General features: G+C 45.2%; 1 protein-coding gene across 3 annotated transcripts in view; it reads left to right on the top strand.

Annotated features, from left to right (window-relative positions):
- The window catches only part of LOC124605616 (ATP-dependent translocase ABCB1-like), a 242,334-nt gene that overhangs the window by 213,568 nt on the left and 15,334 nt on the right, over positions 1–13,432 (top strand). For all 3 annotated transcript variants that reach the window (XM_047137424.1, XM_047137423.1, XM_047137425.1), the window contains 2 exons: positions 5,837–6,078; positions 12,366–12,525. In XM_047137424.1, coding sequence (XP_046993380.1) covers positions 5,837–6,078; positions 12,366–12,525 — 402 coding nt within the window. The remainder of the gene's footprint in view (positions 1–5,836; positions 6,079–12,365; positions 12,526–13,432) is intronic.

Below are 13,432 nucleotides of genomic sequence, written 5' to 3'. Positions count from 1 at the left end.
ACGCATGGTATTCCAGTTGCTATATATTTATGCATCGATTTTTATTTTTATTTGTCTTACACTGTTTGTATGTGAGTTTACTTATTGTAATTTTGTCATGTCGAAATAGTGGGTGGAGCTGTGGACGCCAGAAAGTGGAGTACCAAGCGAAGAAATCGGAACAGCTCTGAAGTGTTCTTGTGTTTGAGTTCAAAAGGTGGGTAACAGCAGTGGACACAGACAGAAACACTTGCGCCATGTATGGCGATAATTACATTAGACAGAGCACGGTATGAAAATAGTTTTCATGTTTTAAGGAGGACCATTTTGACGCTGGTGACTCACCAAGCTCAGCAAGAGCTTCGGTGTTTGATGAAGATCGTTTAAATGCATTAACCCACAATGATCCATGTTAGTGTACTAGAGAACTGCCAAATGAGATGAACTGTGATCATGCCACTATCGTACGACATTTTCTTGCAGTGGAGAAGGTCCCAAAATCTGGTGTAGGGGTACGGCATGCTATAAGCCAAAATCACAAAAATTACATGTGCAACTTTGCTTGCTTATCGTCAATTGGCTCGCGAACAACACCGACCATTCGTATACTGTATCGTTACTGGTGACGAGAAATGGGGTCTTTATGCTAACATAAGGAAAAGGACTGATTGAATCCAAACAAAGCAGCATCTTTCCGCATCCACAAAAGATGTTACTCAACGATAACATCCTCCCGCATTGTGCTAGACTGCCAAAAAACATTATGAAGGAGTTGGGCTGGGAAATCGTCCCTCACCTACCTCAATCACCTGATTTTGCGCCCTCGGATTTTCATCTTGTCCGCTCTCTATGGAACAACCTTCAAGGAACTTGCTTTACGGATGACAATGAGCTCCAAACATGGCTTGACGAGTTCACCGCCTAAAAACCACGTGACTTTTAGAGTCGCGGAATCGAAAAATTACCCCAGCGTCGGCAGATTGTTGTAAATGGTGAAGGCGAATATATTATTGATGATTAAAGTCTCTGATGTGTTTATTAGACTTAAAGGAATCGCTAAGTATTTGTGCGCAACCCAATAATATATATACTGGTAGTCTAAACAATAACTGTTTACAATGCAGCACAGGGATGTAGAGGAACTCGGGACGAAGAATTTGATACAGGATACTTGTGGTCTATGAAATCTCAAAAGTGACTCAAATTGGCTCTAGTCCTATGGAACTTATTGCTTGACGTCCTGCAATCTTATCCCTCCTTCTCATAGGTGTTTTCCACACGTTTCTTTTCTCTCCGATTCTGCGGAAAACCACCTCATTTCTTATCCTTTCAGTCAACCTTATTTTCAACACACTTCTGTAGCACCACATCTCAAACGCTTCGAATCTCTTCTTTTCCTGTTTTCCCATAGTCCATGATTTAGTAGCATACAGTGCTGTCTCCAACGTACATTCTCATAAATTTCTTCTCAAATTAAATCCAGTGTTTTATACTGGTAGACTTCTTTTGGCCAGGAATGTCTTCGTTGCCTGTGCTAGTCTCCTTTTTATGTCCGTGCTTCGCCCGTCATTTTGCTTCCAATATAGCAGAGCTTCTTCACTTCCTCTACTCCGTGGACACAAATTTACATGTTAAATTTATTGGTAATCTTATTTTTTTCCAGTCGTCATTGCTTTTGTCTTTCTTCGGTTTACTCTCAAACCATATTCTATGATCATTGGACTGTTCATTCGATGCAGTATGCGCTTTCATAAAGGATAGCAATTTCATCAGCGAATCTTATTATTGATCTTCTTTCACCCCGAATTTTAATCCGCAGAGCAAAAATTATTTCTGAATACGACCACCTACAGTCTGATTTGCAGCACTTGAGACACGTGTTCAGAGACAGGGAGGCACTGTAAACGCTCTGCGGTGTCAACGAAGGAGGACGCCTTGTGAATCGGCAGAAGAAGCCAAGCCGACGACTTTGGTGCCCTACTGTGGGCAATGAGCAGCTAGTCTTGACATGTGGTACAGAGACATGGACTGAGACCAGTGTTCCAGCCTGCCCCCGAGATACGAGATATATTGCTCCTTGTTAAAGACGAAATAGCTCTTCTTGTGCCCAGTGTGTATGGTGTCCCTTGCGAATGCGGCAGCATCTATGTAGGTCAAACAATTCGCACAGTTGCAGAGCGTTGTAACGATCGAAAGTGCCGTATTAAAAAAAGTGAGCTTGACCAGTGGGCCATAGCTTAGCACTGTCTAGCAAACGAACTCAAAATTCAGTTTGAAAACATGAGAGTCTTGGCTCATGCATCAAAATACTGTGATTCCGCTACAGAGGAGGCAGCTGAGAGGAGAATAAACAGCAACAATTTTAATGGAGGCCAAGAATACACAGTTAGTAGGGCGTTGGGGTGGGCTTTGGATGTCGAAAGGAAGCGAAGACGGATGCTTGACGCTTGTAGGGTGGCGGGAGCGGCAGTTTCAAAACTGGGGCTGCCTCTCGCTCCACCTGAGGTCACTCGGTTTCGTGGCAGATCCGAGCTGCTACGAGCAGCCCAACTCACCTTCAGCGCACGCCTCGTTTCGGTCCTCTGATTGGTGCCAGAGGCTGCAATCGTACCTATATAAGCAGAAAACAGTGCCAGCCTCCGGATCTCTCCCTATCTCCTTCACTGTACCGACAACCCCCTTCCCTCGCACGAGGTGGGCTCGCTTTGACAACCTCAAGCACATCCCTGCCCAGCCACAACCCCTGCTCAATGACCCAACTGAACACCTTATCCTCAGCATCTTTACCCCCCTCACTGTCACCTGTGCCTCTGTCTATGTCCGTCCCACAGCTCCTCTCCCCTACGACTTCATCTTGCATGCTGACTGCACCTTCTCCACCTATGTGATTGCCACAGACCTCAACATCCACAGCCGTGTCCCTGCCACCCTTCGGCGGTGGCATCAGTTCCTCGCCACCCTCCTTGGTGACCTTACTCCCTTGCCACAGCACACCCATCCCAAAAGTAATTCTGCCCTGGATGTCGTCCTCACATCCCCAAACCTCCTTGGTCGTATCGCCACAGATGTCCCCAACACTATTGGTAGTGACCACCTCCCAGTCCGTCTCACTATCTCCTCAGCTCATCACTCCCCCCCCCCCCTCCTGCCCCCCTACCGACCCTGCTGCCCCACCAAAGTTCGTCCATGACGACTACCAATGCACTGACAGGGACGCCTACTGGCAATCGATTACCTCACATGTCGGAAGCCACCCCTTACCCTTCACCATATCACTGACATCACCCATGCATCATTCTTCTTCCAGAAGACCATCACTGACGCCATGGAGACCTATGTTCCTACCAAACTTATCCACTCTCACTGCCCTACTCTTCCTCCACAGGCCATCTTTCTTCTCCATGAATCCTACAAGCTCTACCACTCCTTCCTCTGCACCCATGACTGGGATATACTCCTCCGCCACTGGAAATTATAACGACATATCCGAAACCTCCTAACAGCAAAGAAAAGCCAGGATTGGCCCCAGACATGTACATGCCTCAACTCTGTCCTCCCTGTCAACTCCTCCAAGTACTGGTCTGCCTTCCACTGCCTTACTGGAGCCATCCTGCCCCACATTACCCCCTTCTCCACAACAACTGCCCCTTCCTAGACAGCCCCAGTAAGGAAAACCATTTTATTTCCCACCTCTCTGACGTCTTCTCCATTCCTGACGATCTCCATTTTGATTACTCCCTTTTCCCCACAGTCGTTGAATGCAGTGATACCTCTGTCCCACCCCTCGCCCCCAGTTTCAGGTACTTGAATCAGTTACCTCCTCAGACATAAACACTCCCCTTACTGCACATGACATCAAAGTCATTCACCACTCCAAATGCAACACTGCCCTGGTCAAGATGGTGTCACCTACCACCACCTCAACGAATCCCTCCCATCCTTCCTGGCTGTCCTTGTGACCCTGTATAACATCCTCCTCTCCACCGGCTTTTACCCAAACCTGTGGAAGACTTCCCACATCCTGCTGTTCCCCAAACCCAACAAACCCTCCTCTGAGACCTCTTCATATCTTGATGCAACCAGTGGCTCCTTGTCATCAACCCTTCCAAGACCCAGGCAATCATCAAAGGTCATACCACCCACTCCTTCTGGCTCCACGATTTTTACCCCACCATTTATAGTCATCTTATCCATCTCACTCCTGTGCTGAAATACCTTAGCCTCACCCCTGACCTTCACCTCATCTGGACTCACCATCTCCTTATGATCCAACACAAATCCCCAATCGACTCTGCCTCCTGAATCTCCCGTCTGACTGGACGACAGCATCACCTGGATTTCTGTCCCTCTCAGATTCTATAGAGCTCTCCAAATCCTTGGACACCATGCACTCTACCTTGCCTTCCATATCCACCTCGCATCCCCCATGTGGATCCCCTATAACCTCATCCCCTTCACACATCTTCTCCTTTTCCTCGAACACATCTGCAACCTGTACATCATCCACAGTCTCGACACCCCCCTCCCAGTGTCACCTATCCTCTCTACCCCCAGCCTGTTGCCGCACCTTTGCCACTCTGTCCCGCCCTCTCTCCATCTCCACACCCTCCACCTCCTTTCCCAACACAACTTCCAGCACCTACCCCTCCTGGATGACGAGCTTTGCCCTGATTTCTACCCCTTCTACCAACTCTAACCCCACCTTCCCCCCTCCTACTCCTCAGGGCATTCTCACCCCTCTTCTTCCCTTCTTCTGAACAGTTTTTTCCTCCCTCCTCTCCACTGCACTCCCTTTCCAGTGCACCCGTTTGTGTCTCTGCACTCCCTCCAACTTGCCTTCCCAATCCATCTCCCACCCCACTCGTCTCCTGCCCCTTGCTGCGCCCCCCAATCCCCCTATCTTTTCATTCCACCCCTCCAGCTCCCTTCACCTCTGACCCTTCCTCTCCCCTCTTTTTCCCTCCACTCAGGCCTCCCGTCCCTCGGTAGGTCTCTCCTGGCCGTTTTGTTCTTCGTCATGTGTGCTCTGTCTCATGTAGTGGTTTTAACGTGTCTTCGTTCAGGAGTTTTTTAATACTGTTGCCAACTTTTAATTTGTGCGTGTGACTTCAGTGTATTTTACATGCTCCACTAATCTTCAATTGTGTTTTTTGTCTTTATGTGGACTTTTTTAAGTGTCCCACATCAACATCTCAGTGTAAGTGCATATTTTAACCCCTACTCTCTCTCCTTATTATGTTCTTATGTCCCCCTTTATCGCCTTTTATATGTCTTGTCTTCATCTTTTTATTAACTGTATCACTCGACTGAAGAACGGCGGATTATGCTGCCAGCGCCCTCCCCCCCCCCCCCCTCCCGCCCCATATGGGGCTGGGGAATGAAATTTCAACAAAGCAAAAAAAAAAAAAAAAAAAAGACTCCGGCAGTCAGTAGTTTTACTCCTGACAACGATGGCGGGGATGGCCATCGAAAGTTGGAGAATTTTCTTCGAAAACCGAGAAGATTTTTTCTTCAATTGTTACTGTTCCTTCATGGTTCTCCTACATAATGTATATTGCCCGTCTTTCTGTAAGGCTTCTACTTTCTTTTTTATTTTTGAGAATTTCGAAGATCTTCTCCCCATTTACATTATCGAACGCTTAATAAGTCAGCAAACGTAATGAAGGTGCCTTATCTCCATTGTACTGCCAATAACAAACGACTATATTCCAACTCGAAGTCCTCCATAAACAAACTGGCCACTAAGGAAGACAAGGGGCTATTCGTGGCGTAATTATCCATCGGCTCATTAATTTTATTGTTAACTAAAACACAAGTCGAGGTAAGCAAAGTATGGAGCTGAGGTGATTGTTTGCAGTTGGCGGTGGAGGCCGTGAGCAACATCCGCACGGTGGCCGGCCTGGGTCGCGAGCGGCTGTTCCACGGCAAGTACCTGGCGGAGCTGCAGCCCGCGCTTCGACGGGCCAAGAGGAACACGCACGTGCGCGCCGCAGTCTTCAGCCTGGCACGCAGCATCGGCACCTTCACCTACGCCGCCTGCATGTATTACGGAGGGGTCCTCATCCTCTCAGACGGACTGCCCTACGAGGATGTCTTCAAGTAAGAACTTGCACTCCTCTAAAAAAATGTTCCAAAATATGCTGCTGCCAATTTAAATTACCTCATGAGAGCGGAATGCAACAAACTTCAGACTGGTATTAACTGTACTACGTACTTCGACAGCCAAGAGAAAGCATTTCTGCGTGACCATAGGCAACAGGTAGGAATAAAAGCACCTCCATTCTGTACTGAAGAGCAGATTTCTCTGTGAGTTTCTCATTCAGAAACTGCACTTGAATGTTCGCTGTTAGTGAGAAGATCGTATTATATCTTGTGTAAAAAAACTATCGCACGATCAGTTGAACAGCTCATACATCCAAGCTGCTCACAAGCATAATATATAGAAGAATGGGAAACGATACTGAGTGTCAGTTAGATGACAATCAGTTTGGCTTTAGAAAAGGCAAAAGCGCCTGAGAGGCAGTTCTGACACTGCGGTTGATAATGGAAGCAAGACTGAAGAAAAATCTAGACACGCTCGTAGCATTCGTCGACCGTGAAAAAGCCTTCGATGTTATAAAATGCTGCAAGATGTTTGAAATTCTGAAATAAGTAGAAGTAAGCTGCAAGGAAGGATGGGTAATATGCAATATGTACCATAACCAAGAGGGGGCAATAAGATTAGAAAACAAAGAACTGAATGCTCGCATTAAAAAGGGTGGACGATAGGTATGCAGTCTTTCGCCCCTACTACTCAAATATGCACCGAAGAAACACCGACAAAACTAGAAGTAAGGTTCAAGAGTAGGATTAAAATTCAGGGTGAAAGAATATCAGTGACAAGATTCGTTGATGATATTGCTATCCTCAATGAACGTGAAGTAGAATTACAGGATTTGTTTGACGGAATGACCAGTCCAATGAGTGCAGAATATGGATTGTGAGTAAATAGAAGAAAGATGAAAGTAATTACAAGTAGCAGAAACGAGAACAGCGAGAAACTTAACATTAGAACTAGGGATAATGAAGTAGACGAAGATGAGGAAATCTGGTACTTGGAAATAAAATAACCCCTGACGGAGAAGGAAGGAAGACGTGAAAAGCAGCCTAGCACAGACAAAGAGGCCATTCCTGGCGAAGAAAAGTCTACTGCTATCAAAAATTAGCCTTAATTTGAGGGAGAAATTTCTGAGAACGTACATCTGGAGCACAGCATTGTGCGGAACAGAAGACAATCGAAATGTATGATTTGTGGTACTATAGAGGAATGCAACAGTGTTGAAAATCAGGTGCACTCGTAAATGAGTGCGAATGATTTCCGCTGAACCGGCCAAAGAAGGAACATATGGAAAACACTGACAATAACTAGGGACTGGACGGTAGGATATGTGGTAAGGTCTCAGGGAATAACCTCCATAGTATTAGAGGGAACTTCAGAAGGTAGAAATTTTAGGCGAAGAGAGAGACCTGAACACTCCAGCAAATAATTGAGGAAATAGGGTCAGGAGCTACTGTGAGATGAAGAGGTTAGCGCAGAAGAGAAATGCGTTCCGTGCCACACCAAACCAGTAACACGACCGATGAATCAAAACAAAAGGAACGTCGACCAGCAAGTGTCGAAATTCGATAGCAGGATTGTGGTCTGTCGAGACTGTGTTTAATCGTTTCCCCATATCCCTGCTTACGTTGTTCGAGATCTCACGAAATTGGAAATGACAGGTTCAGGTAGGCCATACTGAACGACATGCACGATCTCAGTAGCCGCACGTGACTAGCGCCTGAGAGAACAGACTTGTTTGTTCGGCTGTCAAGGATCCAATAGCAACGTAAAATAGCCTGAGTCAGGAAATGGTCTTGTCTGCAGGAACACTCGCAGCTCGGTGACCACTGTTGCAGCTTCCCTTCACGTGGCTGCGGACACTTTTGCGCCCATCGACAATACTGGACACAGGACTGGCAGCGCGCCGCCTTTGAAATGAGTCTCGGTTCTGAGACGTCACAATAGACGTATCCACGGGCATAGGCTCTGAGGAGTACAGGCTATGTTAAGCCTGGCTTGATAGTATGGGGTGCCATTGGGCATACATCCTGATAGCCTCTGATTCGCATGGCCATTGATTTTGACAACAGCCGTTTCGTTTCTGGTGCTAAGGTCCGTGGCTGCAACGTATCTTAGAGATTACTGCGTCATCGTTTTTCAAATAACACTAGGCTAACTCATGGTGTTCTGTCCCACTGCGACGTAGAATGCGTTCGACTGCTGCCTTAATCAGCAAGTTCTCTCTCATCTATTGAAAGCACTTGGTAAAGTTTGCCAAGAGACTAGAACGCCACCACTCGCCAGCCGTTGTGAATGATAAACTCAGGCACAGAGATGAAACAGCATGGCATCATCCAAGCTCAGTTCGACTCGATAGTCAGCCAGGTTAGAGGCATTGTTGCTGCAAGAAGTAGCATCTCTTTGTAATAGTTGTCGCACTTTGTGTACCCCCAAATCACTTACGAAGATAATTACGTATTCTAGTCACTACACTGTACTTTCTCAATAAGTAAAATTATGAAGTATGTTCCCTGATTTTGTGATTTTTGATGACCAGCAATGTGTTTAGGCGCGAACTGCTACATTAAAAATAATGCGTAGGGGCTTCAGAAAGTAAGTTACCCATATCGCACCCACTAAGACCATTGGGTATGAGGAGAGGCGCACCGTCAGAAGAGAGTACGAGTACATGTTCCGAGTTTCTTTCAGACACAATTCTCCTGCGGTACGATTAACAGGTGAATCATAGTGTGGAAGAGTAATGGTGCGGTAAATGGAGAAGCAATCCTCCGCTGAAGTACGCAGAACAGTACTGATTCTTGTGGGAAAAAAGTTTTAAAAAAATGGTTCAAATGGCTCTGAGCACTATGGGACTTAACAGCTGTGGTCATCAGTCCCGTAGAACTTAGAACTACTTAAACCTAACTAACCTAAGGACATCACACACATCCATGCCCGAGGCAGGATTCGAACCTGCGACCGTAGCAGCGCACGGTTCCGGACTGCGCGCCTAGAACCGCGAGACCACCGCGGCCGGCGAAAAAAGTTTAATTTACACACATACTGACTGTGGAATTCTGGCACTATTGGACCAAATACTATGTAACTTCCAGTAGCAGTGAAAGAGTGCCAACGATTTGACCTAGGCTGCACAGAAGTGGGTGATGTTGATCGGGAAGACGAGATCTTGCACCAAGCAATTTCCATCTTTTCGGCGAGCTGGAAGAACATCACGAGGAAAGACATTTTCTAACAACGAGGACGTTTACATATCGGTTCTCAAAAGGCTTCGCCACCAAGGAGCAAATTTCTACCGCCGAGGAACTGAATGACTGGCAGAATCTTCCGACCGTTGTTTGCAGAGACTTGGTGACTCAACTGAAAAATTGTATCATGTATCCGTGTTAGCACTCAACAAAAGTTACCTGGCCAGCAATAATAGAGAGTAACTAGTTTTTTGAATTCCTCTCGTACATCGTAACCATACAAGTATGTTTCATACTCTTAGTCAAGCAATTCAATACGCAAATTTTTAAGGATCCGTTGCCCGGCGTGGTCTCTCTTTAGTCGCCGGAAAAAGTATTTTAGTCAGTTCAGTAGCTTTGGAGATATGGCGTGATACGTTGTAAACTATATTTCAGACTGAAACATTCACCCGTTTCAGGAAAATTTATCTAAAACTGGCCCTAACCAAAATCAAGAACAAATTTCTGACATTATTAGAAACACTATACAGGATGTTACAAAAAGGTACGGCCAAACTTTCAGGAAACATTCCTCACACACAAAGAAAGAAAGTATGTTATGTGGACATGTGTCCGGAAACGCTTACTTTCCATGTTAGAGCCCATTTTATTACTTCTCTTGAAATCACATTAATCATGGAATGGAAGCACACAGCAACAGAACGTACCAGCGTGACTTCAAACACTTTGTTACAGGAAATGCTCAAAATGTCCTCCGTTAGCGAGGATACATGCATCCACCATCTGTCGCATGGAATCCCTGACGCGCTGATGCAGCCCTGGAGAATGGCGTATTGTATCACAGCCGTCCACAATACGAGCACGAAGAGTCTCTACATTTGGTACCGGGGTTGCGTAGACAAGAGCTTTCAAATGCCCCCATAAATGAAAGTCAAGAGAGCTGAGGTCAGGAGAGCGTGGAAGCCATGGAACTGGTTCGCCTCTACCAATCCATCGGTCACCGAATCTGTTGTTGAGAAGCGTACGAACACTTCGACTGAAATGTGCAGGAGCTCCATCGTGCATGAACCACATGTTGTGTCGTACTTGTAAAGGCACATGTTCTAGCAGCATAGGTAGAGTATCCCGTATGAAATCATGATAACGTGCTCCATTGAGCGTAGGTGGAAGAACATACTGACGAAACTAAAATGAGCTCTAATATGTAAATTAAACATTTCCGGACACATGTCCACATAACATCTTTTCTTTATTTGTGTGTGAGGAATGTTTCCTGAAAGTTTGGCCGTACCTTTTTGTAACACCCTGTATACTATATGTGAATTTCTGAATTGTTGTGTGATTTTTGTGTGAGACAGAGACTTTAAAGCGATTTGCTGTCACCATGGAGGCGGAGCACTGTGAAGGCTACCTGCGGATAGAACTTGTCTAGAGAATATTAAAATTTTGAATTTTAGATGTCAGATCCCAAGGAATTTAATATATAAGCCTCCGAAGGAGCTCGAGTTCTTATTATCTACCTCATGGTCCTTTATCTGTTGCTTGGTTTTCCTTTATACGTGCACTCTCGAAATGTTAATGGTAAACCTGTCCGTTACGCTCTTCTTCCTTTTAGCGTCTACCACAAGAATTTGATTGAATGTACTTAACGCTACAGTGCTTACTAAACGAAACAGTGACGAAACGCGCCGCTATTCTTTGGTTTATTTCTGCTTCCTCTTTTAATTAGTCTGACGAACAGTACTCAGGAATTGGCCGAACAACTGTTTTAGGCTGTCTCTCTCGTGGGTGAATTACACGTCCGCAGCTCGTGGTCGTGCGGTAGCGTTCTCGCTTCCCCCGCCCGGGTTCTCGGGTTCGATTCCCGGCGGGGTCAGGGATTTTCTCTGCCTCGTGGTGACTGGGTGTTGTGTGATGTCCGTAGGTTAGTTAGGTTTAAGTAGTTCTAAGTTCTAGGGGACTGATGACCATAGATGTTAAGTCCCATAGTGCTCAGAGCCATTTGGTGAATTACATTTCCTTAGGGTTCTTCCAAGAATCTCATTCTAGATAATCCATTTCTTGCGACTAATTTTATGTGGTTATCCACTGTATACCGCTAAAGATGAAAAGTCCTGCACATTTTCCGGTTGTTATTGTTGGTAGTTGTTGAGTCTCTGCTTATTTACACACAATACATTCAATCTGTTTATGGTGAGGGCTAAATTACAGATCCTGCACGTCGTTTTAATGATTTAACACCTCCGTGTACCAGTTTCACGAAGAATCCAGCGCCGGCCGGAGTGGCCGAGCGGTTAAAGGCGCTACAGTCTGGAACCGCACGACCGCTACGGTCGCAGGTTCGAATCCTGCCTCGGGCATGGATGTGTGTGATGTCCTTAGGTTAGTTAGGTTTAAGTAGTTCTAAGTTCTAGGGGACTTATGACAACAGCAGTTGAGTCCCATAGTGCTCAGAGCCATTTGAACCATTTTTTTTTTTTGAAGAATCCATCATTTTTTATGACTAGTGCGCCAATCTTGTAACGTAGGTAATCTCTATTTACTGACTCGATTCTCGTCATGAAGTAATCAAATTGTGTACCGAAGTAGGTTCCAGACTTGCTGATATATTTCGCCAAGCAGACCTTTGCAGGTTGGTCAGAAACACTGCGGCCTTTACGACCTGTTTGACTAATGTTAATACTAATTATATCGGAACCAATGCGACGTATAGAATGTTTTCCTGGGCAGTTATTTCTCAGCACAATCTACACTGCAACACCTTTGCAAGTTTTGTAAATTGTTTCCGACCAACCCGTGTAGTGACTCAATTGTACCATCTTCTGTTTCAAGTGTAACCAGCGGCTTCGCACGAGCAGCATTAAGTATCTATGAGCAAACGACTTGCTAGCATAATGGTAATTCAAGTGAAAAAACTGTATCAAAATACCTGTATCAGAGATTAGCTCGAACATACATGCAGAAACTCTGCGGAGGCCTTTGATTTACAGATTTTGCTACGCACCAGACATTAAGATGTCTAGCACACCACTGTTCGCTCTATTAAAGATCAGAACCACTATTCACGGATAATTATAACCTATCTCCGTTTCGTTTTCCAGAGTTGTGGAATCATTAATCCTTGGTTCTATGATGATCGCCGGTGCGCTGTCATTCGCACCGAACTTCAGGAAAGGACTCACTGGCGCGTCTAAAATCGTGTACTTGGTGAACCGGCAGCCGAAGATCGCAGATCCGGACGGAGCGTCGCACGATGGATGGGTAAGCATGAATACATAAAGACACCATCTGGAAGTTCATAAGCCTTGTCTACGTTGTAAGTTGTTTTCTTTTTCTGAAGGGGTTGAAAAATTGACCCAACTAGTTGCAAAACAACGGTTTATTAGCCCTTCACCTAGATTTCGACATTTCTAAAAATATCTTCTTCAGAAGGAGTCGGCCTTGTTACATCACATGATGTAGATATTTTTAGAAATATCGAAACCTAGGTCAAGGGCTAATATAACCAGTTGTTTTGTAACGGTTGTCAGATTTACACAGTTGCTGTTTCGCAGCCATGTTTAAGATTTTTTTTCCTTTTTTCAACACAAACCTTCTTATGTTTCACATAACCCTACCAGCAGTGAAATCTACGATAGAATGATTTTTTCTTAACACGAGTACAATAAAGTACGTGTCAAATGAAAAGAACTGCAAGTGTTTTCTGTAAAAATGTTGTAGAGTATTTTTTCTGTGATTTCACAATGAAGCCACATACGAAAACAGTCCTTATTATTGCTCGTCCTGAGTCCAGCACCACATGTCTGGCGTCTTTGATACGATGGAGTGTCTCACTGTATCACACAAGCACACCTTCTAGGTATTCCTTTCACAGGTATACGTGCGGCTTCCTTTACCTGTCTACCTTGTGGAACGTATGGTTTGTAACAGCTGATACACAGAGCTACATTTGTTCCTGCTGTAGGCGAACTCATTGAGGCCCTTGAAGCATTACAATGACAGCTACTCTAAACTCCTTCGAAGTCATTCTATCTTATGCATTAATTATGCTGAAAATTTTTTTCACATTGTCCACATCCACACCACATTATGCGGTGCCAGCAGATCACTTTCATTGTCACCGTTGAAGGCTACTGACGTTTGACCACCTGCAAACTCATACAGTGGC

This window comes from Schistocerca americana, chromosome 3 (assembly GCF_021461395.2).
Source record: "Schistocerca americana isolate TAMUIC-IGC-003095 chromosome 3, iqSchAmer2.1, whole genome shotgun sequence".
NCBI lineage: Eukaryota > Metazoa > Arthropoda > Insecta > Orthoptera > Acrididae > Schistocerca > Schistocerca americana.
This window is presented reverse-complemented; position numbering and strand designations above follow the sequence as displayed.